The sequence below is a fragment of the Gorilla gorilla genome, chromosome 18 (assembly GCF_029281585.2).
Source record: "Gorilla gorilla gorilla isolate KB3781 chromosome 18, NHGRI_mGorGor1-v2.1_pri, whole genome shotgun sequence".
Lineage (NCBI taxonomy): Eukaryota > Metazoa > Chordata > Mammalia > Primates > Hominidae > Gorilla > Gorilla gorilla.
Genome location: NC_073242.2, coordinates 95,924,796 through 95,947,543, shown reverse-complemented (window position 1 = coordinate 95,947,543; position 22,748 = coordinate 95,924,796). Strand labels below are relative to the sequence as shown.

Here is a 22,748-nt window from a genome sequence, read left to right as displayed (position 1 = left end):
TTGTTGAGCATATGGGCTTACTATTGGTTGCTTTAGCTATAATTTTAGAAACTTGACAATTTAGAAAGTCAGTTTTAAATTACAAAGTAAATTGGTAGCAGCACATCTCTAGTTGCAGATTCAAAGTGGCAATCAGATTCAATAGGCTGCAATCTACTCTTTATGTAGCATTATAGAAGGATACAAAGCATGATGTACCACAGGCACAGCTTCTTCATCTTATTAGGAGATCCAGCAACTATGCAAGTACCCAGCTTCTTTTGCCCCCTAACCCACATTGGGCATGTATGGCTGTGGAGAGCTAAGGAATGTGGATCACTCTGACCCATGAAGTTACACCACCTTTCCCCACTCCAGTCTTTTTTTTGTTTTTTAAGACAGAGTTTCGGTCTTGTTGCCCAGGCTGGAGTACAATGGCACAATCTTGGCTCACTGCAACCTCCACTTCCCGGGTTCAACTGATTCTCCTGCCTCAGCATCCCAAGTAACTGGGATTACAGGCGCCCGCCACCATGCCCAGCTAATTTTTTTTTTTTTTGAGACGGAGTCTCTCTCTTTTGCCCAGGCTGGACTGCAGTGGCGCGATCTTGGCTCACTGCTACCTCCACCTCCCGGGTTCACGCCATTCTCCTGCCTCAGCCTCCCGAGTAGCTGGGACTACAGGCGCCCGCCACCGCGCCCGGCTAATTTTTTGTATTTTTAGTAGAGACGGGGTTTCACCATGTTAGCCAGGATGGTCTCAATCTCCTGACCTCATGATCTGCCCGCCTTGGCCTCCCAAAGTGCTGGGATTACAGGCGTGAGCCACCGCGCCCGGCCGCCCAGCTAATTTTTTGCATTTTTAGTAGAGACAGGATTTCACCATGTTGGCCAGGCTGGTCTCGAACTCCTGACCTCAGGTGATCCACCCGCCTTGGCCTCCCAAAGTGCTGGGATTACAGGTGTGAGCCACTGCACCAGGTCCGTCCAGTCTTTTATTTCATTCTCAAGCAGGCTTTAGGTTCTCTCAATTCAGGTGCAATTTCACACAACAAAGACATTTACATAACTACTGTTCCCAAGGAAACTGTTGTAAGAGACCAAAGTCGTTTATAGGCAGACCTCCATCAGCTGAGGGTTTATATAAGCCCTTATAAAATTTTAATCTTAGATCATCATAAAATTTTCATCCAGTATTCATAACAGTGCTCTTTATTGACTCAAGAAAGCATTTTTACTATGAGCCAAGCACTCTGCTAATGTGGTGATAGCCATTGGCATTGGTAGCGTCACTGAGGAGTAATATCTGTGTGGGCAGTTAGGGAGTGCTTGTCAGGATAAGCTCTGGCTGCTGGTGGTGAGCCATTTAAGAGTTGAAAGTGGTGTCAACTGATGGGAGGGAACAAAAGAGTTGAAAGTGGGAGAGTGACCGTGTAAACATTTTATTTTAAATGGGTCACTTTGAAGTTGAGTAGAAAGTAAATGGATTTATAGGGGCAAAGACTGGAGGCAGTGATTGCTGTTAGAAATTTCCAGTGGCCTAAGTAAGAGAGAGTGTGTTCTTTTTCCTAATTTAGGGAAGAGAAGAAGAGAGGGTAGATAATAATGAAGGTTCAGCATTGCTAGTTGTGTGCCTGCCTTTATAAGAATTATTTCATTTACTCTTTCCAAAACCTTTATAAGGTACAGATTGAGCATCCTTAATCCAAAAATCCAAAATCAGAAATGCTCCATGCAAAACTTTTTGAGCACTGACATAATATTCAAAGGAAACACTCATTGGAACATTTCTTACTTCAGATTTTTGGGTTAGAGAGCTCATCTAATATGTATTTGCAAATATACCAAAATCTCAACAAAATCCAAAACACTTATGGTCCCAAGCATTTTGGATAAGAGAGGTATACAATCTGTAGATACTTTAATATCTACATTTTATAGATGATGCTGAGGCAATGAGAGATTAAATTATTTGCCTAAGGTCACATAGTTAGCAAGTGACAGAACTGGGCCTACCTCTAAGCACTCACTGAAATTATACACTCTCCTGTCCTCTCTCATGTGGAGAGCAGTGTACAGAGTGAGATTAGGAAGTGGGAAGTTACTGATGTTGGGGCCAAGGAAGCAAGAAGTGAAGGATGCCCATCAGGTTTCTGGAGAAGTCGTCTAGGTAGATGGTGATGCTGTCTATTGAAGACCACAAAAGGAGGAAGGATAGGTTGTTAGTTGCTATCTGTACATAGGGTTTGTCAATTTTGAGCTTTTCCAGTTAGAACAAATTGTGTTCTAAAGGAATCTTGGTTTTACTTTTACTAAAACTTTATAGTTGACTTAAGATTTGTGCATTTTACTATATGTAAATTGTACCTTAATAAAACAGTGAAAAAACCTGTGGGCCCTGTGTCCATTTAAAAATTAAAGATTTCCTAAGTTTCTATAATTCAGTGTATTGTCATCAGTATTGCCAAAGAATTAAGTTTATCTTTTGAGCTGGGCACGGTGGCTCACACCTGTAATGCAAGGACTTTGGGAGGCCGAGGCAGGAGGAGCCCTTGAATCCAGGAGTTTGAGACTAGCCTGGGTGACATAGTGAGACCCTATCTCTACAAAAAAATTAGCTGGGCACAGTGACACGAGACTGTAGTCCCACCTTCTCAGGAGGCTGAGGTGGGAGGATCCCTTCAGCCCAGGAGTTTCAGCAGTGAGCTATGATTGTGCCACTGTACTTCAGCCTGGGTAGTACAGCAAGACCCCATCTCTCTCTCTCTTTTTTTTTTTAAGTGTTAAATTTATCCTTTTGAATTCTTTGTTTCACAGTAATAGAATCTCATCCAGATAATGCATTAGAGGATCTACGACTAGATAAGCCATTTCCTGAACTGAGAGAACATTTTCAGTCCTATGATTTGGATCATATGGAAAAAAAGGTTGGTAGTGTGCGTGACCTTACATTTACAGATAGACTTAAAACATTTTTTTTAACCTAAGGTTTTTGAATTACACTAAAGTGAGAAAATCCTATAAACCTCCATATTCCTGTTATCCACATTACCCAATAACAGTATTTTACCTTGTTTTCAACATATTAATTTTTCTCCAAAATTAAAACACTTTTTTACTGAAGAAAAGTACATATACTGAACATCTGTGTAATCACTACCCAGGTCAAGAAATTGGACATTAACCTATTCCAGGTGGGGAGATGGGGATGGTTAATGGGTACCAAAAAAAAAATTAGAAAGAATGAATAAGATTTACTCCTTGAAAGCACAACAAGGTGACTATAGTTAGTAATAACAACTTAGTTATACATTTTAAAATAATTAAAAGAGTTTAATTGGATTATTTGTAACATAAAGGATAAACGCTTGAGGGGATAAATGCTATACAGATACCCCATTCTCCATGATGTGCTTATTTCACATTGCATGCCTGTATCAAAGCATGTACCCCATAAATATATACACCTAAGTACCCACAAAAATTGAAAATAAAAAATTTTAAAACAAAAAACAGAAATAAAAAAATTCCAAGAAGTTCTCTTTATGGACTTTTTCTAAACAAATAGAAATAATGACGTAACACTATAAGGAGTATATGTATTTTTTCCCACTTCCATATTAATTAACATGCAGTTGTTTATTTGGTTCATCAGAAAACAGAAAAGATCCTCCTTTCTTACTTAGGATTGGTGTCTGAAATTGAGATTTGAGCTGTGTTTTTGGGTGGCAGTCTCTGAGACTGTTTTGCTGGTATAATGGGGACAATCATAGTATATATGTGACATACTAGGTATCTACCTCTAGAAAAATTTGTAAAGCAGTTTTTATTAACTCAGTTCATTTTCGTCTATTCACTACTCTGCATATATTAGGAGATCATAAATATTGTTGAATTTGTTGAAAACGAGATGGTACAGTGAAGAATTAATAATACTGATATTTTCTTTTATTTGTCTCTCATTTTTAGGACCACAGTCATACTCCATGGATTGTGATCATAGCTAAATATTTAGCACAGTGGTATAGTGAAGTATGTCCTTCTTTTAAAAAAATTTCATATGCAACTGTATTTTCAATTTCTTAACAAAGGATTTCCTTGATGGGGAATGGGAGATTAATTTTTTTTCCTTATGGGGTTGTATGGTAGGGCAAATGGATGCTTTTAAATTTAAATCTAGCAGTTCCTCTTTTGATCCTGATAATTTTAATTAACAAAATGAAATTCAATAAATGTCATTATGAAACTGGCAGGGGGAATGAATGTAGATAAATGGTCACAGTGTCTGTTTTCTATCAAGTGAGCCTCTGATTTCACAGAGAAATATATTTGTTGATGAAATCTTATGTAGAGAATGGGGGACACTTTAGACTTTCAATTTCTGTATTTTGAATTTTAATAACTAGATTTTTAAAATTTTTAACCAATTTAGACAAATGGACGAATACCTAAAACGTATAAAGAAAAAGAGGACTTCAGAGATTTGATTAGACAAGGTAATATGGGATATGATTAAATACTGTATAAAGCTTGAAAAGCAAATTGCTAGAGGCAGGTGCTTATTGGATTTCTGTTAACACCTTTGTCAGATGATACCATCATGAGCTTTTATTTTCCTTCTGGAGAAGTTAAGAAGCCACGTCTTGTATAGTTTTAAGGACTAATGATAAGCCGTATTTCTTCTTAAGATTTAATATTCTGCAGGATCTGACAAGGTTATTTTTATAATGGGGGAACAGAAGAGTGAAAAGAAAAGGGCTGTTTGCTAACAATTTCCCATTACAATAGGAATTCTAAAAAATGAAAATGGGGCTCCAGAAGATGAAGAGAATTTTGAAGAAGCTATTAAAAATGTGAACACAGCACTAAATACAACTCAGGTAATGAAAGAGTTGCTGAGGGATTCACATGAACAAGATGTTTTCTAGAGTCCTTGGCTATTAAATGGTTGATTATAATGATTTAAGTTAATATTTTCTAAATGTATAGTTAGAAATAAATACAGGGCCAGGCATGCTGGCTCATCCCAGCACTTTGGGAGGCTGAGGCGGGTGGATCACCTGAGGTCAGGAGTTCGAGACCAGCCTGGCCAACATAGTGAAACCGCGTCTCTACTAAAAATACAAAAATTAGCTGGGCATGGTGAACATACCTGTAATCCCAGCTATTCGGGAGGCTGAGGCAGGAGAATCACTTGAACCCAGGAGGCAGAGGTTACAGTGAGCCAAGATTACACCACTGCGCTCCAGCCTGGGCAACAGAGTAAGACTCCGCCTCAGATGCCTTTGGTTTTGTTATGGCTTAGTTGTTGAGGTCTGACCATTGCAGTTTTTGGGGAGCTTTGGAATAACACCTGGTAGTTTAAGTTAGAATTTTCTTGTAACTTAAAACAGCAAATATGGTGCCTTTCAAGTTAGGAAGGCACGTAAGATATTATTACCAACTTTTTAGAGACAACAAGGCAGTGTTGCTGAGTGATTAAAAGTGTGCTGGCTGGGGCCAGGCGCGGTGGCTCACACCTGTAATCCCAACACTTTTGGGAGGCCGAGGAGGGCAGATCACATGAAGTCAGGAGTCCAAGACGAGCCTGGCCAACATGGTGAAACCCCATCTCTATTAAAAATACAAAAAATTAGCCGGGCATGGTGGTGGGCACCTGTAATCCCAGCTACTTGGGAGGCTGAGGCAGGAGAACTGCTTGAACCTGGGAGGTGGAGATTGCAGTGAGCTGAGATCTCACCAGTGTACTCCAGCCTGGGCAACAAGAGCGAGACTCTGTCTCAAAAAAAAAAAAAAAAAAAAAGTGTTTGCTGGCCAGGTGTGGTGGCTCACACCTGTAATCCCAACACTTTGGGAGGCCAGGGCAGAAAGATTGCTTGAGGCCAGTTCAAGACCAGCCTGGACAACGTAGGGAGATCTTGTCTCTACAAAAAATTTAAAAATTAGATGGGTGTGGTGGCAGGCACCTGTAGTCTCAGCTACTCTGGAGCCTAAGGTAGTGGGAGGATCGCTTGAGCCTGGGAGGTTGAGGCTGCAGTGAGCCATGATTGTGCCACTGCACTGCAGCCTGGGCAATGATATGAGACCCTGTGTCCAAAAAATAAATGTGCTTTGTGAATCACTTTTCTGGGGTGATGAACATTTTCTGTTTTAATTGGGGTTATGGTTAAAAATATGTATAGTTATCAAAATGCATTGAATTGGACATTTAAAATCTCTGTATTTCACTGAATATAAAACCACAGTTGAAAAGGTTCTAATAGTTGGGGGGCAGTAAGCTAAATAAACAGATAAAAATGCACCAGGTGCTGTGAACAAAATTACAGCAGAACAAAGGGTCAGAGAGCATGTTGGGGACAAGGGAATCCGGGGTTGAGAGACAATTGTACATAGGGAGCCAGGGAGACTTTCCAAAAGACGTTTAAGCAGAAGCCTGAGTGAAGTGACACACAGAGGTCTGGTGGAAGAGCTTTTCAGTTGGAGGGAGCACATGTGCAAAGGCCCAGAAGTGGGATGAAGCTTGACTTTTGTTCAGGCATCAGTAAGCAAGTCAGTGTGATTGGAGTGAAGTGTAAAAGGGGGAAAAGTGGTAGGAAGGATTTGAGTTTGGAGAGGCAGAAAGGGCCAGATCATAAAGGCCTTGCAGGCTATTTAAGCATTTCAATCAGGGAAGTGGAGTGAGCTGCTTCGTATTCTAAAAGACCATTCTGGCTTTCGTGAGGAGAACACGATTGAGGGGACTGGGAGTGGAAGCAGAGAGACCAGTTAGGAGGTCCCACTGAGACATTTCTTTTTTCCACCCATCAGTAGAATCCAAGCCTATGATGTTTGTGTGTGTGTGTGTGTGTGTGTGTGTGTTTTTTTTTTTTTTGAGACAGGGTCTCACATTGGTGCCCAGGGTAGAGTGCAGTGACACAATCACTGCTCACTGCAGCCTTGACCTCCTGGGCTCAAGTGATCCCCCCACCTCAGCCTCCCAAGTAGCTGGGACCACAGGCACGTGCCACCACGCCCAGCTAATTTACTTTTATGTTTTCTATAGACGGGGTCTTCCTGTTTTGTTCAGGTTGGTCTCAAACTCCTGGGCTCAAATGACCCTCTCACCTTGGCCTCCTGAATGCTGGGATTATAGATATGAGCCATTGTGCTCAGCTTTATACTCTTGATTAACGTATGAAGATCTTGCTAGCAATAAAATTACTTTATGGTTTTAGTTTTTTTCAGAGTGGTTGTCTCAACAGTCACTAATTAGGGTGCAAGGGTTTCAGATTTTTGACAAGATGGAAAATCATGAAATACTGCAAGTCTATAATCTGTTTTGTCTTCAGATGTAACTATATAAAATAATTTACTGGGGCCCCTTCTTTACCTCATTTATGGTATAAGAGAATAGGTATTAAATGGTAGCAACAGTGGGCAGGAGAGGTCTTTCTTCCATTCTTTCTTTCCCCATCAAATCTTCATATGGTACTGATTCTAAATAAAATTATAAACAAATCAGAAGTTTGTATTTGATTACAATTTGAGAATTCAAAGAACATATCTGAAGAAATAGCACTGAAAATAAAGATGGGCGAATTCTTAATACTGTGTAAGTAAATGTTTCATGTTCCTTTGTTAGATCCCAAGCAGTATTGAAGATATATTTAATGATGATCGCTGCATAAATATCACCCAACAGGTAACAACAACAAAAGTAAAAACATTGCTGCTAAACCTTTGGGTCAAAGTAAAACGCCACTTAATGTTAATTTTTTCTTATTCTTTTAGACTCCGTCATTTTGGATTTTAGCTCGTGCCTTAAAGGAATTTGTGGCCAAAGAGGGTCAAGGAAATTTACCTGTTCGAGGCACAATTCCTGATATGATTGCAGATTCAGGCAAATATATAAAACTGCAAAACGTGTATGTCACTGTTTTCAAACTATGTAATAGAAAAAGTCTGATTATATTAGAGATAAACATTTTATCATCCTGTCAGAAATCAAATGAAAGTTTATTACAACCTCATTGCTTATAAATAAACTAGGCCAGCTGCAGTGGCTCATGCCTGTAATCCCAACACTTTGGGAGGCCAAGGTGGGAGAATTGCTTGAGTCCAGGAGTTTGAGACCATCGTGGGCAACATAGTGAGACTTCCATCTCTACAAATTGAAAAATTAGGTGGGCATGGTAGCGTTCGCCTTTAATCTCAACTACTCAGGAGGCTGAGGCAGAAGGATCTCTTGAGCTCAGGAGTTTGAGGCTGCAGTGAGCCATGATCATGCCACTTCACTTCAGCCTGGGTGACAGAGCAAGACCCTGTTTCAAATAAATAAGTAAAAATAAGCTGAAGAACTTAGGCCAGGCTGGGCGCGGTGGCTCATGCCTGTAATCCCAGCACTTTGGGAGGCCGAGGCAGGCGGATCACGAGGTCAGGAGATTGAGACCATCCTGACTAACACGGTGAAACCCCGTCTCTACTAAAAATACAAAAAAATTAGCCGGGCGTGATGGCAGGCGCCTGTAGTCCCAGCTACCCGGGAGGCTGAGGCAGGAGAATAGCGTGAACCCGGGAGGCGGAGCTTGCAGTGAGCCGAGATCGCGCCACTGCAGTCCAGCCTGGGCGACAGAGTGAGACTCTGTCTCAAAAAAAAAAAAAAAAAAAAAAAAAACTTAGGCCAGGCGTGGTGGCTCACGCCTGTAATCCCACCACTTTGGGAGGCCGAGACGGGTGGATCACGAGGTCAGAAGATCAAGACCATCCTGGCCAACATGGTGAAACCCTGTCTCTACTAAAAAAAATACAAAAAATTAGCCAGGTGTGGTGGCGCGCACCTGTAGTCCCAGCTATTCGGGAGGCTGAGGCAGGGGAATCGCTTGAACCCAGGAGACCGAGGTTGCAGTGAGCCAAGATCATGCCACTGCACTCCAGCCTGGAGACAGAGCAAGAGTCCGTCTCAAAAAAAAAAAAAAAAAAAAGAACTTAGGGGGCAATTCTTTTTAAGCTCAAAGCAAAATTGAATGGGAAATACAGAATTACCACATATGCCTAGGAGGCAGAGTTTTTTTTCCATACTTCATGATAAACTTAATATTTGATCACTTAACTCTGTGCTATGACTTATATGTATTAAGTAATTTAACACACACAAGGTTCACAACGACCTTATGAGAGAGAGAGAGACCGTTACTGTCCCCATTTTACACATGAAGAAACTAAGGTATTGAAAAGGTTACTTATACAAGGTCAGATAGCTGGTAAATGGCAGAACCAAGATTTGAACCCCAGGAAACCCAGTACCAGAGCCTGTATGCTTAGCTGTGGCCCTATACTACCTTCTATTTGTAACTTAAAACCATGAAGGTTTGATGAATTTTTTATCTTAATGTTTCATAATTTATAGTCTATGACTATAGCTAGACACCTTGCTATCCAGGTATCACTAGCCTGAACCCAGATAGACTATCACAGGGATGGGTCTCAATGAATATTACCCTCGTATAGTTAGGGCATGGTGCAAAGAATCCAGGTCTGCTGGCTTGGTTTCTTTGGGGTCCAAGTAATGTCACACAGAGATGATCTCTCTTCCCCAGACAGATTTCACTCTTTATCATGTCACCATTGAACGAATCTTGGTTTGTTGTCCTAGCCTAAGAGTTCAACTACTTAAAACTTGGGGAAGGTCAATTGAGGATAGAAAGAAGTATGACCTTACATGGGAGGTAGTCAGCCTGAACACTGATGATTTTTAGAGGGTGAAAGGTAAATAGACGTAAAGAAAAGTTTTATGGCCGGATGCAGTGGCTCACACCTGTATTCCCAGCACTTTGGGAGGCCAAAGCGGGTGGTGAAATGTGCCACAAGGGATGTTCACAGGTGTTTTAAATGGTTGAAATTTTACGTTTTCCATGGTCTCAGTGGTATAGATACAGATAATAATTGGGTAAGGGTTTTTTTTTCCTCTCAAATACAGAGTATTTTAAAACAATCAGGTAGAGCATGTTTATCTGTGGCAATGCTAAAAAGGTATGAAGGTCAGTTAATTGAAAATTGTCATTAATACAGTATTTTCAGTTTCTAAATCATTTGAACCCAGGAGTTCAAGACCAGCCTGGGCAACATGGTGAAACTCCGTCTCTACAAAAAAGACAAAAATTAGTCAGGCATGGTAGCGTGTGCCTGAATTCCCAGCTACTTGGGAAGCTGAGGTGGGAGGATCAGTTGAGCGTGGGAAGTTGAGGCTGCAGTGAGCCAGGACTGTGCCACTGTACTCCAGCCTGGGTGGCAGAGCGAGATCCTGTCTCAAAAAACAAAGAAGTTTTACATTGGAGATGAACAGTTTTAATGTATTTAACTTTCCTTGGACTTGACTTCCAGGAGATAAGTCATGTTCTTCAGTAATGTATTTTTTCAGGTCCTCTGTCACAGAAGCCGAAATCATAGATCCCTCTAGGGGAGCAGTTTTTAAGTTGGGTGCTGTTAGAGGGACCCTGGGTTTTAGTGGGCACTGAGAGTCTGTCACTAACACTGGAAAGATTCCCAGCTACTCATGGTACTGTTGATAGCATTTCCCTGGCATTTTCACATGTCATACATTGTCAGACCTGTGTTTTTTCATGAAAAGGAAAGAAAATTTTTGTTCATGGTAACAATTTAAATATTGCTAATTTAAAAATTTGTTAGTAATTGCTTTTTATTCTTTTTTAGTTACCGTGAAAAAGCAAAGAAAGATGCTGCCGCTGTGGGTAATCATGTTGCCAAATTGCTGCAGTCCATTGGCCAGGTAAGCTACTGGGCACACTGCCCATACAGGCCTGAGCACGTAACTCCAGCCAGAAAGGGTTTAGAGACAGAGGGTGTGGCACTGGCTCTGTGCTTCTTTAGAGGGAGCTGTCATTTCCCTGCCTAATGGGAGAGCTTGTGATAAGGAAACAAGATATTTTTAAAGTGCTCTCCCAGCTCTTGGAGAAAGCCTTCCCATCTCACAGTGATTGGCTTTGTGCCGCACCCTTTGTTAATCTTCTCTTTTAAACTGGAACAGAATCTGTATTTATCTCTTTACAGGCACCAGAGTCCATTTCAGAGAAAGAATTAAAATTACTCTGTAAGTCCCCTTGAATTAATTTCCTTATTTTGCTTGATAGAAATGTGCCACAGGGAATGTTCCCAGGTATTTTGAATGGTTGAAATTTTAAGTTTTCCATGGCCTCAGTGATATAGATATAGACAATTATTGGGTAAGGTTTTTTTTTCCTCTCATAATACAATACATGGCGAGTATTTTAAGACTGAATCAGAGGTAGAACATGTTTATCTGTGGCAATGCTAAAAAGGCTTGACGGTCAGTTAATTGAAAATTGCCATTAATACAGTATTTTCAGTTTTTAAATTTTAAGTAATTTAGGAAAGTTTTTTGTCTGAAGACTTTGGGTGTGAAGTCTTGAGTCACATGTACATTGACAATATTGGTTTAAATACTCATTTTGATCTGTGTTAAATGACTGTAATGGAGTTAAGAATTTTGCCATCTAGTTTCAGAGTGGTTAGGTTCGTAGGAGTCTTCTCAGTAACTCCTCAGTAGGCCAAAAGCATTTTCTTTTATTTAAGAGTCAGTTTCAAAATACCCAATCTGTTGTGCATGCCATCTGAAGATTTCTCCCTGTAGCTACTGCTCCTACGTCCTGTGGAAGTTTATATTTTGCATGCTCCCCATCCTTAAAATAGATTTATCCAAGCTTTCCATTTTATGACTTCTCCACAATGTCTGTTTAGGCTCAGTTTTAATGTTTTCTGCCACTACTAATCTTGCACCTTGTTTGTTCTATTAGACTAATCTTGAATTAGCGTTTGTTGTATTAGATTATATAATACTAGATCACAAGTTTGATGCTGGGTATTTGAACATTTATTATTCTGTTTTACTTTGGGGCGTTTTTGAAAATTTCAATAATACAAAGCTTAAAAAAAGTCATTACATATATCAAGAGTACAATTCATAAACCTCTCTCCTTTAGGACTACTTATCCATAATAATGATGAAAACTATTATTTTTAGAGCCATATCAGGCATTGTGCTAGAGATGCACTTTATATAGGTGTCACATTTAATCTGTAGAACAATTCTCAAAGGTAAACAGTATCATCCCCATTTTACACTTGAAAACTGAGGTTCAGAGAGGCCATCACCTTACTTGCTTCTGAACTGGTTGTAGTGCCAGGGATATAAATTTAAGGTGATTCATGTTCTAGTGCTTTCTCTGCTATTAGAACCAAGGAGAAAACATTTCTTCACATTCTCATGTCTGAGAAGGGTATACACATAATTCTCTGTTCTTAAAGTCACCTATGATTCATAATATTCACCAGTCACAGTCATTACTTCCAGAATATCTTTCCTCTGTTCAGGCAGCAATTCTGCATTTCTTCGAGTGGTAAGATGTCGATCCTTAGCTGAAGAATATGGTTTGGATACAATTAACAAGGATGAAATTAGTAAGTATAATAGCCTTCTGATTCTGGGTTAATTTTAATTAATTTTAAAAATATAAATATTTTGTGTATAATAGTGTGGAGTATATGGTGATGATATAAAAGATAATGTAAACATTCATATTCTAATTTTATTCTAAGCTTATCTAGGTAATTATAATTTATGTATATATTATATGAAACTTAATGTATGCATGAAGTCATATTTAGGTCACTGAGTCCATTGTGTGATATGTATGAGTTAAAGTCAGTATGTTACTACTTCAGTAGAGATTGTGTGACTCCAGCTAATAGTCCTGAAACTCAAGTATATAGTAAATTCAGCCCTTCATTGTTTGTTACATTGCAAATTAACCAAATTAAACTGAAATTTTTTTTCCTTTCAGTTTCTAGCATGGACAATCCAGATAATGAAATAGTGTTGTACTTAATGTTACGGGCTGTTGATAGATTTCATAAACAACATGGTAGATATCCAGGTAAGAATAGCAATTGAATTACCAGATATAATAAGATCTTCAATAAAACATTTAAATTGAAAGTGTTCTCAGGGTATTTATAATAGTGTTGCTTGAATTTCACATTGTAAACAGATTACACCCCAAACGTTCCCCAGTGAAGAACCACCTTTTGTTTTTTAAGTTTAACTATTTGCAAAATAGCGTTCGATTCTAAACTATTACAGGGGGATGTTGGTTGAATATGTATAGAAGAAAACTTTTTTCTGTCATTTTCCATAGTTTGTTACTAAGATTCACACTGAGTTTAATTTAGTGGAATAGGAAAGCCACAAGAAATATGCTGGCCAGGCATAGTACGGTGGCTCACGTATGTAATGCCAGCACTTTGGGAGACTGATTCAGGCAGATTGCTTGAGCCCAGGAGTTGGAGACCAGCGTGGGCAACATGGTGGAACCCCACCTCTACTGAAGATACAAAAAATTAGCCAGACATCATGGTGTGCACTTGTAGACTCAGCTACTCGGGAAGATCACCTGAGCCTGAGAAGTTGGGGCTACAGTGAGTTGTGATTGTGCCACTACACTCCAGCCTGGGTGACTGTGGTGAGACTGTCTCAAAAAAAAAAAAGTATGCTACTAATTTCTGAACTCAATAACTCTGAAGATGTAGGAATTTCTTTGTTTAGTTATCTACTTTTTATCTTCAGCAAATGTAGTCATTGGAGAATTGGCATAATCTCAAAGATCTGAGGTTGCTCAGAATATTTTTCTTTGGGATGATAATTTTAATTGTGCAGGATTATTGCATAGCAACACATTCTAGGGGTATCATAAAACCTGCTGCTCCATCTGATACAGTGTGTCTCCAGAGTTTATAGTCTTTTTTTTTTTTTCTTTTGAGACGGAGTCTCGCTCTGTTGCCCAGGCTGGAGTGCAGTGGCGTGATCTCAGCTCACTGCAACCTCCGCCTCTTGGGTTTAAGCAATTTTCCTGCCTCAGCCTCCCGAGTAGCTGGGACTATAGGCGCCCGCCACCTCGCCCGGCTAATTTTTGTATTTTTAGTAGAAACAGGGTTTCACCGTGTTGGCCAGGCTGGTCTCGAACTCCTGACCTCAAGTGATCCTCCTGCATTGGCCTCCCAAAGTGCAGGGATTACACGCATGAGCCACTGCGCTGCCCATAGTTTATAGTCCTAACAAGCAAGCTTACTAGAAGAAAAAAAAAGAATAAACACCAAATATGTATTGCTTTATTTGTATTATTTGATTAGTATTTATTTCAGTTATCTGTTGCATAACAAACCACTTCAAAACTTAGTGGTTTAAAACAATAAATAGTGTCGTGATTTTGTGGATTGCCTGGTCTCAGGCAGTTCTCCTTGGGGAGGCATGCAGTTGCTTGATGCCTGGGGGTGGAGTCATTCTGAAGGCTTGACTGACTGAGTTAGACATGCAAGAAGACATTTTTACTCATGTAACTAGCACCTTAGTCAGAACAGTGGGAATAGCTGGCGGCTGGTCAGGTATCTCTTCACGTGGCTAGCTTGGACTTCCTTTTAGCATGTCAGTTGGCTTCTGCAGTTAACATTCCAAAAAACCCAAGTGGAAGGTACAGGGCTTTTTATGACCTAGCTTTGGAAGTCATACAGCATCACTTATGAGCTAAGTAACTTAATCTCTCTGTGCTTTAGTTTTCTCTTCTATAAATGGAGATAACTATACATACTTCATAGGACTGTTTTGAGGATTCAATCAATTAATACAGATATAAGGTCCTTAGAACAGTGTCCAGCATCTATTAATGCTCAATAAATGTGACCTATTATTGGCCAGGCATGGTGGCTCACGCCTGTAATCCCAGCACTTTGGGAGGCCAAGGCGGGTGGATCACTTGAGGCCAGGAGTTCGAGACCAGCCTTGCCAACACTGAAACTAAAAATAGAAAAAATTAGCTGTGTGTGGTGGCGCACTCCTGTAGTCCCAGTTTCTTGGGAGGCTGAGGCATGAGAATCATTTGAACCCGGCAGGCAGAGGTTGCGGTGAGCCAAGACTGCACCACTGCACTCCAGTCTAGGTAACAGCAAGACTCTCTCTCAAAATAAAAAAAAAAAGTTACCTATTATTAATAGCTTTATGTCCTCAGTGTCATTTATCATTTAGTCTTTTAGAATTGGAGAATAACTTTTATAAAGGGTATAAGTAGGACGTTACTTTCTCATTCATTAAGTTCTTCTATCAAATAATTATTAAGCACTATGTGCCAGATGCTTTTCTAGACAGTGAATATGATGCAATTAATAAAGATATAATTAAATTCAAATTTTTACTAGGTTTTAGTTGGTCTCTGATTATAGGTTTGTGATATGTGCAAATATTGGTCTCATACTTTGTTATTTTTGTTCTTCAGTTTCATACATATTTTGACTAGAACATCTGAAACTAGATTAAATAAAGGAGTTGGCCATTAATTTTGAATCACATTTATTTTAATGAAAACTAACTTTTATTTTTAGGGGTATCTAACTATCAAGTTGAAGAAGATATAGGAAAGTTGAAGTCTTGTCTCACTGGCTTCCTTCAGGAATATGGTTTATCTGTAATGGTGAAAGATGATTATGTCCACGAATTGTGAGTATTTTTTAGGGTATCTAGGAGATGATTCCACACCTGTCATAAGGCTAATCAAAATTCATGTCTCTGTGGTCTCCTTTAGTTGCCGATATGGAGCTGCTGAGCCACATACCATTGCTGCATTCTTGGGGGGTGAGTTCCATATATGAGAAGACTCACCTGTTGTTACATAGTACAGTTACTATTTTAATACGAAGTTTTGTCGTCTAGCTATTTTAATTAGGGAGGTCAGTGAAGCAGGATGTTATATTTCTTTTTCTTTTTTTTTTTTTGAGACGCAGTCTCACTCTTTTGCCCAGGTTGGAGTGTATTGATGCCATCATAGCTCGCTGCAACCTCAAACTCCTGAGCTCAAGTGATCTCTCGCCTCCGCCTCCTGAATAGCTGGGACTACAGGCATGTGCCAGTGAGCCTGGCTAATTTTTCAATTTTTTGTAGAGACAGGGTCCCACTATGTCGCTCAGGTTAGGATACTTACTCAGTTGCCCCTATACTGGTCTCCCTGCCTTCCATCTCTCCCACTGCCATCCAACTTAAACTCCTTAAGAGTCATTAATCCTTCTAAAGCATAGCTCTGATTGTGTCCTTTTACTAACCCTCTGCCCCACCAATATACATAACACTCTACAACAGTCCTCCAAGCAAGTCCAAGGACTTTGGCTTGACGTTAAAAAACCCTGTGTTTTGGTTCCACTCAGCCTTTCTAGCTTTGGTTTTATCATATTACGTGCTTTCCCCCCAGGATGCCCTTTGATTTCCTGCTCCTAGATCTTTGCTCCTCTGTGCCTATTTGCCTTAAAAATATGTTTTTCTGCATGTCCAAAACCTATATGTTCTTCAAGACCCAACTCAAAAATGACATGTCTTTCATAAAAGCTCCCTTTACTTCCCTCCCTCCCTCTACTTCCCCCTTGTCTTAGTCAGTTTGGGCTGCTGTAACAGAATATCATAGACTTATAAACAACAAAAATTTGTCACAGAGTTCTGGAGGCTAGAAGTCTGGGATCAGGGTGCCAGCATGGTCAGGTCTGGTGAGCGCCCATTTCCTGGTTCATAGGCAGCTCTCTCCTGTGTTCTCACATGGTGAAAAAAAAAAAAAAAGGCAAGAGAAGTCTCTGGGGTCTCTTCTTAGGGCACTAATCCTATTCATGAAGGTTCTACGCTCTTGACCTAATCACCTACCAAAGGCCCTATCCTCATACAATTACACTGGGGGTTAGGATTTCAACATATGAATTTGAGGGGGAAACGAACCATTCAGTCCATAACACCCCTCAAAAAAATATTACTCTCCTGTGATCTCCTATAGACTGAGCTATTAGCTTGTGGCATTTTCCTTCTAGATGTTGAATGTTTTAAAGGCAGATTTAGGTCTAATTAATATTTGAAGTGTTCAAAATGTAAATGAATCATACAGACCTAAGAAAACTATTTTCTAAGCAAATCCAAATTAAAGCCTGATTCAGAATAATTTAAACTAAAACCAAGTAGTCTCTTGTGCCAAAATAGCAAAATTTTCTGCCAATTCACAGAAAAGGGCAAATTATTATTTATTCAGATGCAGTCCAGAATCTAAGAAGAGGTACAGCCGGATGGATGGACTGGATGACTTAACTATAGCAGAAAAAAGTATAAATTGAAGGTTTTCTTTGTTTGTTTTTTTTGTTTTGTTTTTTACTTCTATGCATTCTGTAATCATTTTGCACAGTGCCATTATATCCCTTCACTTCCTTCAGGTTTTATTCAAATGCTGTCTTCTCTGCGATGCCATCCCTGACTCCCCTATTTAAAATACAAACCCCTTCTCTTGTATTTATATCTCCCTTATTTGCTTTTTCTCCTTAGCACCTATGGTCAGTTGACATACTACACATTCTATTTATTTGTAAATTCTCTCTCTCTTGCTGCTAAAAAGTAGCATGAGGGTAAGTGGATCTTCTTGTCTTTTTTCCTTACTGTATCCCTACTGCCTAGAACAGTATTTGGTGCACAGTAATCTCAAATTCTATCCAGTCGGCCGAGCGCGGTGGCTAATGCTTGTAAGGCCTCCGCTTTGGGAGGCTGAGGTGGGCGGATCACTTGAGGTCAGGAGTTCAAAACCATCCTGGCCAACATGGTGAAACTCCATATCTACTAAAAATACAAAAAAATTATCCAGGTGTGGTGGCAGGCATCTGTAATCCCAGCTACTTGGGAGGCTGAGGCAAGAGAATCACTTGAACTTGGGAGGCGGAGGTTGCAGTGAGCCGAGATCACGCCACTGCACTCCAGCCTGGGTGACAGAGTGAGACTCTAGTCTAAAAAAAAAAAAAAAAAAAAATTCTATCCAGTCCATGAATATTTGGGAAAGAGGAATCTTCAGGTTATAGAAGATGCACAAGTTTTTTTCTTAGTAGTTTTTTTGTTTTGAGTAAATATAGCAGTCTGGCGATATTTAATATAGATCCTTCCTAAATTACAAATGCATTCAGAACAAATATACCTTTCTCCTTTTTTATTATAAAACAGATACAAGGTAAAATTCAAATGCAGCAGTAGGGTGTCCTTTGAGAATCTTTTATGCCTGTGTGTATCCTTTAAAGTTTGGTCAACCACACTACTGTTTAGATTTCCTTTAATAACAAAAAGAATTATAGGCTTTTATGTTGATATGACTCAGTAAGCTAACTGCATCTGTTTGGGGTCACTTTCAAACACCTTTGCTTTTGAAAAGGAAAGGTTTCTTTACAGAATTGAGTATATAACTCTTGAAGTTTACTCTTTCAAAGATTTGCTTTTCTCCTTTTTCCTTTCAGGAGCTGCTGCTCAAGAGGTCATCAAAATAATCACCAAACAATTTGTAATTTTTAATAATACTTACATTTACAGTGGCATGTCACAAACTTCAGCAACTTTCCAGTTGTAGAGTAAGCAAGCACCTTAAGTAGTGTGTTAATGGTTGAAACTGTAATTGCCTTCGGGTTGTGCTTTAGTCTGTAAAATTCTAAAGGAGAGCTGCTAAATTGTTTTCTTAATAAACATTTTTCTCATTTGTAATAATGTAGTCTTGTTCTTTGTGGGGAGGGGAAAGGAGACAGTCATTTTCCTAGAAAATGAATCCTATCCATTTCTCACTGAGCATCAATATTGGCTTGCTATTTCAAAGTTACTTGTCATAGATTATCCTTGTGTTTTATTAGAGATAATTAAAAAATTTTTTTCTTACCATCTTCAATAATGAATTTAAGCCATGTGCAGATGTTAGCTTTGGACATTTTAGGACCATCATCATTTGTTAAAATGAATAGAATTTAAAAAGATATTATTTCTGGATATGTAGTTTTCCCAGAAAACAAGACCATCCCCTTGTATGTAGTATTATCTTAATTAACTTGAGTTTTGGCTGCCTAACCTACTTCTTGAAATTTTATGGGGTCATTCTACTCATATATACTCTTAAATTTAGTCACACGGGACTAATAGCATTCACCAGCATATTAGAGGGCAAAAAAAAAGGAAGTAGTAGATGCAAACGGAGTGGAAATCCAGAATCCAGAAGTGGGGGCAGTTCCCGGTTTTGGGCTTGATGTATTAATACTTAGGGCTGAGGAACGTGGTCCGTGGTGCATGACTCTTAGTAGCTAAGGCCCCTAATCTGCTGCAACCGTCTCTGAGGCCAGCGTCTCTTAAGTGAGAACCTGTTAGATTTGCTAGGGTACCTCACAGGGACTTGGTTTTCCGGACGCTAATGTGTCAGCCATTCTTTGGCTGTTCTTCACTGTATCGGGGACCTTCCCCTCGCCTTCATCGCCTAGCAGTCCCATGGGCTGCATTTTACGGCAGAGGCGGCAAGGGACAGGCCTAGGCCTTGGCCCCACTCTGATCCTTTGGTCCAGGCGCGAAGTCCTCCTGGACTGAACTCCGGAAGCCCCCTGGTGAGGTGGAGGCCTGGCTGCCCCTGTGGGGCTGTGGTGACCATTAGCGAGGTGCCCAACAAAAGGGAGAACACACAGCACAGATGCCAGGTGGAGGGGAGGTTGGGGCTTCGCCGTCCTGTGCTTCGCGGCCACCGTCCCATAGCCAGGCCTCGTCAACCGCGTGCACAGTCCCCTAATTTTGGGGCTAATGCTCCTCTGAGGTAAAAACCCTAAAAACCGGGGGCGGTGAGATTTCTCTCTCAAATTGTAGCTTTTTTAAAAATCTTGCGGCTGGGACACCGACCACCCCATTGCCCTTGGCAACCTGGGGCACCCGCGGAAGCGTAAGACACCGTGCAGGGGCGGCGGGGGTGCCGGCCGGAAGTCCCGCCCACGGACGTGAGCCTGGTCGGCTGGGCGGGAAACCCTGTCGTGCGTCGTGGCAGGTGGGCGGTGATGAAGAAAGGGCGGAAGCTCCCGCTTGAGGGTAGACGCCACGGCCTCCGCTCCCGCGCGTTGTTGTCCTGCCTTACCGCGCTTGGAAACTCCGTATGTTGGCGCCTGTGGAAGGCGGGTTGGGCCGGCCAGGATGTCTTACCGCCCCGTCAGGCCCTTCTTAGCCCACGTGAGAAGGGTCGAGTTGGGGGGACGGGGCCTTTATGAGCAGGTGCCAGGCCCCGGCTGTAGTCCCCACAGCCCTTGGCGGGAGGAGACAGTCATCACGTGATGCACCATTTAGAGACGTGTAGAGCCTGGCAGTATTCCCCCCTATTTCACTTCTGACTCCTCAGGCGCCTCCCCAGGTGACTTTGATGTGTGGAGAGGGTGGGACCCACCGGTGAGGTCGTTTCCCAGAGCCAGGCCCGGGCCGCATGTCACACAGCACCTGAGCGGGGAGGGCCTGCTGAGGGGGCTGATGGCTCACGAGTGGCTCGCGCGGCTAACCGGTGTGCTGCTCCCACGCAGGACTTGCGAGCCCTGGTCAGAGAGGAGCCTGGAGGGGCCACCTAAGCTCTGCACAAGGAATTCCTCCAACTCTGTAGGTGAGCGGGCCGCAGGCTGAATGGGCAGGAAGCCGGGCGGGGTGAGCGCCCCCGCCTTGGAAAGGTTACGTGTCTGTTACCTGTGGAACCCGGGAGGAGGCCCTGAGGATTTATGCTCTGGGCTGGAGTGGGGGGGTGTTCATATTGCAGAGCCAGCTGACTTCTGGTACCCACAGTGCGTTTTCTGGGACCTGAATGACTGTTATTTCTTGACCCGTTTAAACGATCGAAAACAAATTTGCCCCTTCTCTCTTGCGTCTTCTTTAGAGGGTATTTTCGCTATATATAATTACAAGCTGGATATCCGCTGACAAAAAACAATTTAGTGGTGGGATTATCAGCCCTGCCAGCCTTACACAAAAAGATGCCATTTATCTTTCTGATATACTGGGATAATATTTCGATTTCAAAAAGCTTTCTTGGCCTGGTGTGGTGGTGGGCGCCTGTAATCCCAGCTACTGGGGAGGCTGAGGCAGGAGAGTCGCTTGAACCCGGGAGGCGGAGGTTGCAGTGAGCCAAGATGGCGCCACTGCACTCCAGCCTGGGCGACAGAGCCAGACTCTGTCTCAAAAAAAAAAAAAAAAAAACCTTTATTTTTATTTATTTATTTTGAGACAGGGTCTCCCTCCATCATCCAGGTTGGCGTGCAGTGGCGCCGTCTTGGCTCACTGCAACCTCCACCTCCTGGGCTCAAGGGATCTTCCCACCTCCGCCTCCCAAGTAGCTGGGATTACAGGTGCGTGACCACGCCCAGCGAATTTTTGTACTTTTCTTTGGTAGAGACGGGGTTTCACCATGTTGGCCAGGCTGGTCTCCAACTCCTGGCCTGAAGTCTTCCGCCCACCTCGGCCTCCCAAAGTGCTGGGATTACAGGCGCGAGCTACCACGCCCGGCCTCCCAAAAGCTTTTGTATACATTTTCTAAATCAGGTAAACGAGTAATATTCAGCTACTTTTCTTGCTGAAATTTGAATTGGAGTTAACACTACTGTTTTGGGGAGTGGGTTGAGTGAAACGTGTAAGTGGGAGAGGTTCTCTCTGTCATCCAGAAAAAAATCCTTTTTTCCTGTGAGAATACAGTAAAGAATTTTGAAATCTCCTTGTTTGTGGCAGTACATATATTCACTAAATTACTAAAAGCACTTCATAATCTGCTTTATATGGCAGATGCTTTTGTTCTTGAGAATATACTTGTTTTATAATTTTAAATATAATTTTATGATTATCAATCCCTTGAAAGTTATAACTTATCCTTTGCTATGGGTGTTTGTAAGCACTTCTCAAGTAAATAGATGACTTGTGTTAATGCTACCAAGTACTTGGCAAACTCTTTTTGTGCAAAGTAACCATTTATAAGAAAAAAGTATAAAAACAAAGGGAGAAAAGAGTGTAGGTGGCCAGTTTTAATTTCAAAGCATTTAGGTTTAAAAGTTATACATTTCCCCTCTTAGGCCAGGCACGGTGGCTCACACCTGTAACCCCAGCAATTTCGGAGGCCGAGGCGGGTGGATCACCTGAGATCAGGAGTTCAAGACCAGCGTGGCCAACATCGTGAAAGCCTGTCTCTACTAAAAATACAAAAATTAGCCAGGCATGGTGGTGCGTGCCTGTAATTCCAGCGACTCAGGAGGCAGAGACAGGAGAATTGCTTGAACCCGGGAGGTGGAGGTTGCAGTGAGCTGAGATCACACCACTGCACTCCAGCCTGGGCAACACAGTGAGACTCCATCCAAAGAAAAAAGAATTTTTATGCCTCTTAAAAATTACATTAAAAGCAGAATAGATTGGATAATTAAAATTAAGGAAATAGTCCTTAAGGTTGTCCATGAAACAAAAACATCCATATATGATAACAATTTTCCATTTTCTAAAGAGTTCATTTTTTTAAATCTAGTAATATTTTCCAAATCTTAACCCATTTGTTCAAAAGCAATATGTATTTATATATGGGAGACAGTATAAGAGAGGATAAGAGTGTAGGCCCTAGCCTGAAATTTTCTTGGCTCCCATTTTAACTCTGGCACTTACTAGCAATTTGAAGTTAGTCAAATTATTTGCCCTCCTCATGTATCTTCGTCCTTATAATTCCCTCATAAGGTTATTGTGAAGACTAAAAAGAATATTCATAAGGTGTAAAGAACAAAGCCTAGCCTCAATAGGTAGTTACTGAATGTTAGAAGCTGTTATTATAAAAATTGTGAAAAATAGAAAATAGTGGGATAAAACCCATAGAACCACCAACTAAAGACAAGTGTTAATATGTCGTCTT

At 41.1% G+C, this 22,748-nt stretch overlaps 2 protein-coding genes across 20 annotated transcripts in view; both read left to right on the top strand.

Annotated features, from left to right (window-relative positions):
- Positions 1–18,580, top strand: part of NAE1 (NEDD8 activating enzyme E1 subunit 1) — a 28,196-nt gene extending 9,616 nt beyond the window's left edge. For both annotated transcript variants that reach the window (XM_004057770.5, XM_055366113.2), the window contains exons 8-20: positions 2,797–2,906; positions 3,949–4,011; positions 4,412–4,475; positions 4,768–4,859; positions 7,601–7,660; positions 7,750–7,883; positions 10,669–10,744; positions 11,026–11,065; positions 12,367–12,453; positions 12,837–12,929; positions 15,424–15,538; positions 15,624–15,673; positions 18,337–18,580. In XM_004057770.5, the coding sequence (XP_004057818.1) occupies positions 2,797–2,906; positions 3,949–4,011; positions 4,412–4,475; positions 4,768–4,859; positions 7,601–7,660; positions 7,750–7,883; positions 10,669–10,744; positions 11,026–11,065; positions 12,367–12,453; positions 12,837–12,929; positions 15,424–15,538; positions 15,624–15,673; positions 18,337–18,446 (1,094 nt within the window). In that variant the 3' untranslated portion in view covers positions 18,447–18,580. The remainder of the gene's footprint in view (positions 1–2,796; positions 2,907–3,948; positions 4,012–4,411; positions 4,476–4,767; positions 4,860–7,600; positions 7,661–7,749; positions 7,884–10,668; positions 10,745–11,025; positions 11,066–12,366; positions 12,454–12,836; positions 12,930–15,423; positions 15,539–15,623; positions 15,674–18,336) is intronic.
- A 1,243-nt stretch (positions 18,581–19,823) lies between these two features.
- Positions 19,824–22,748, top strand: part of TERB1 (telomere repeat binding bouquet formation protein 1) — a 45,845-nt gene continuing 42,920 nt past the window's right edge. For 7 of the 18 annotated variants that reach the window (XR_008672703.2, XM_063700270.1, XM_055366107.2 and 4 more), the window contains exons 1-2: positions 19,838–19,986; positions 20,404–20,480. The gene's annotated coding sequence lies outside the window, so the exon portion shown is untranslated. Of the gene's footprint in view, positions 20,063–20,403; positions 20,481–21,930; positions 22,079–22,748 lie in introns of all 18 variants that reach the window. The other 11 variants (XM_055366095.2, XM_055366102.2, XM_055366101.2 and 8 more) reach the window with 9 other exon arrangements.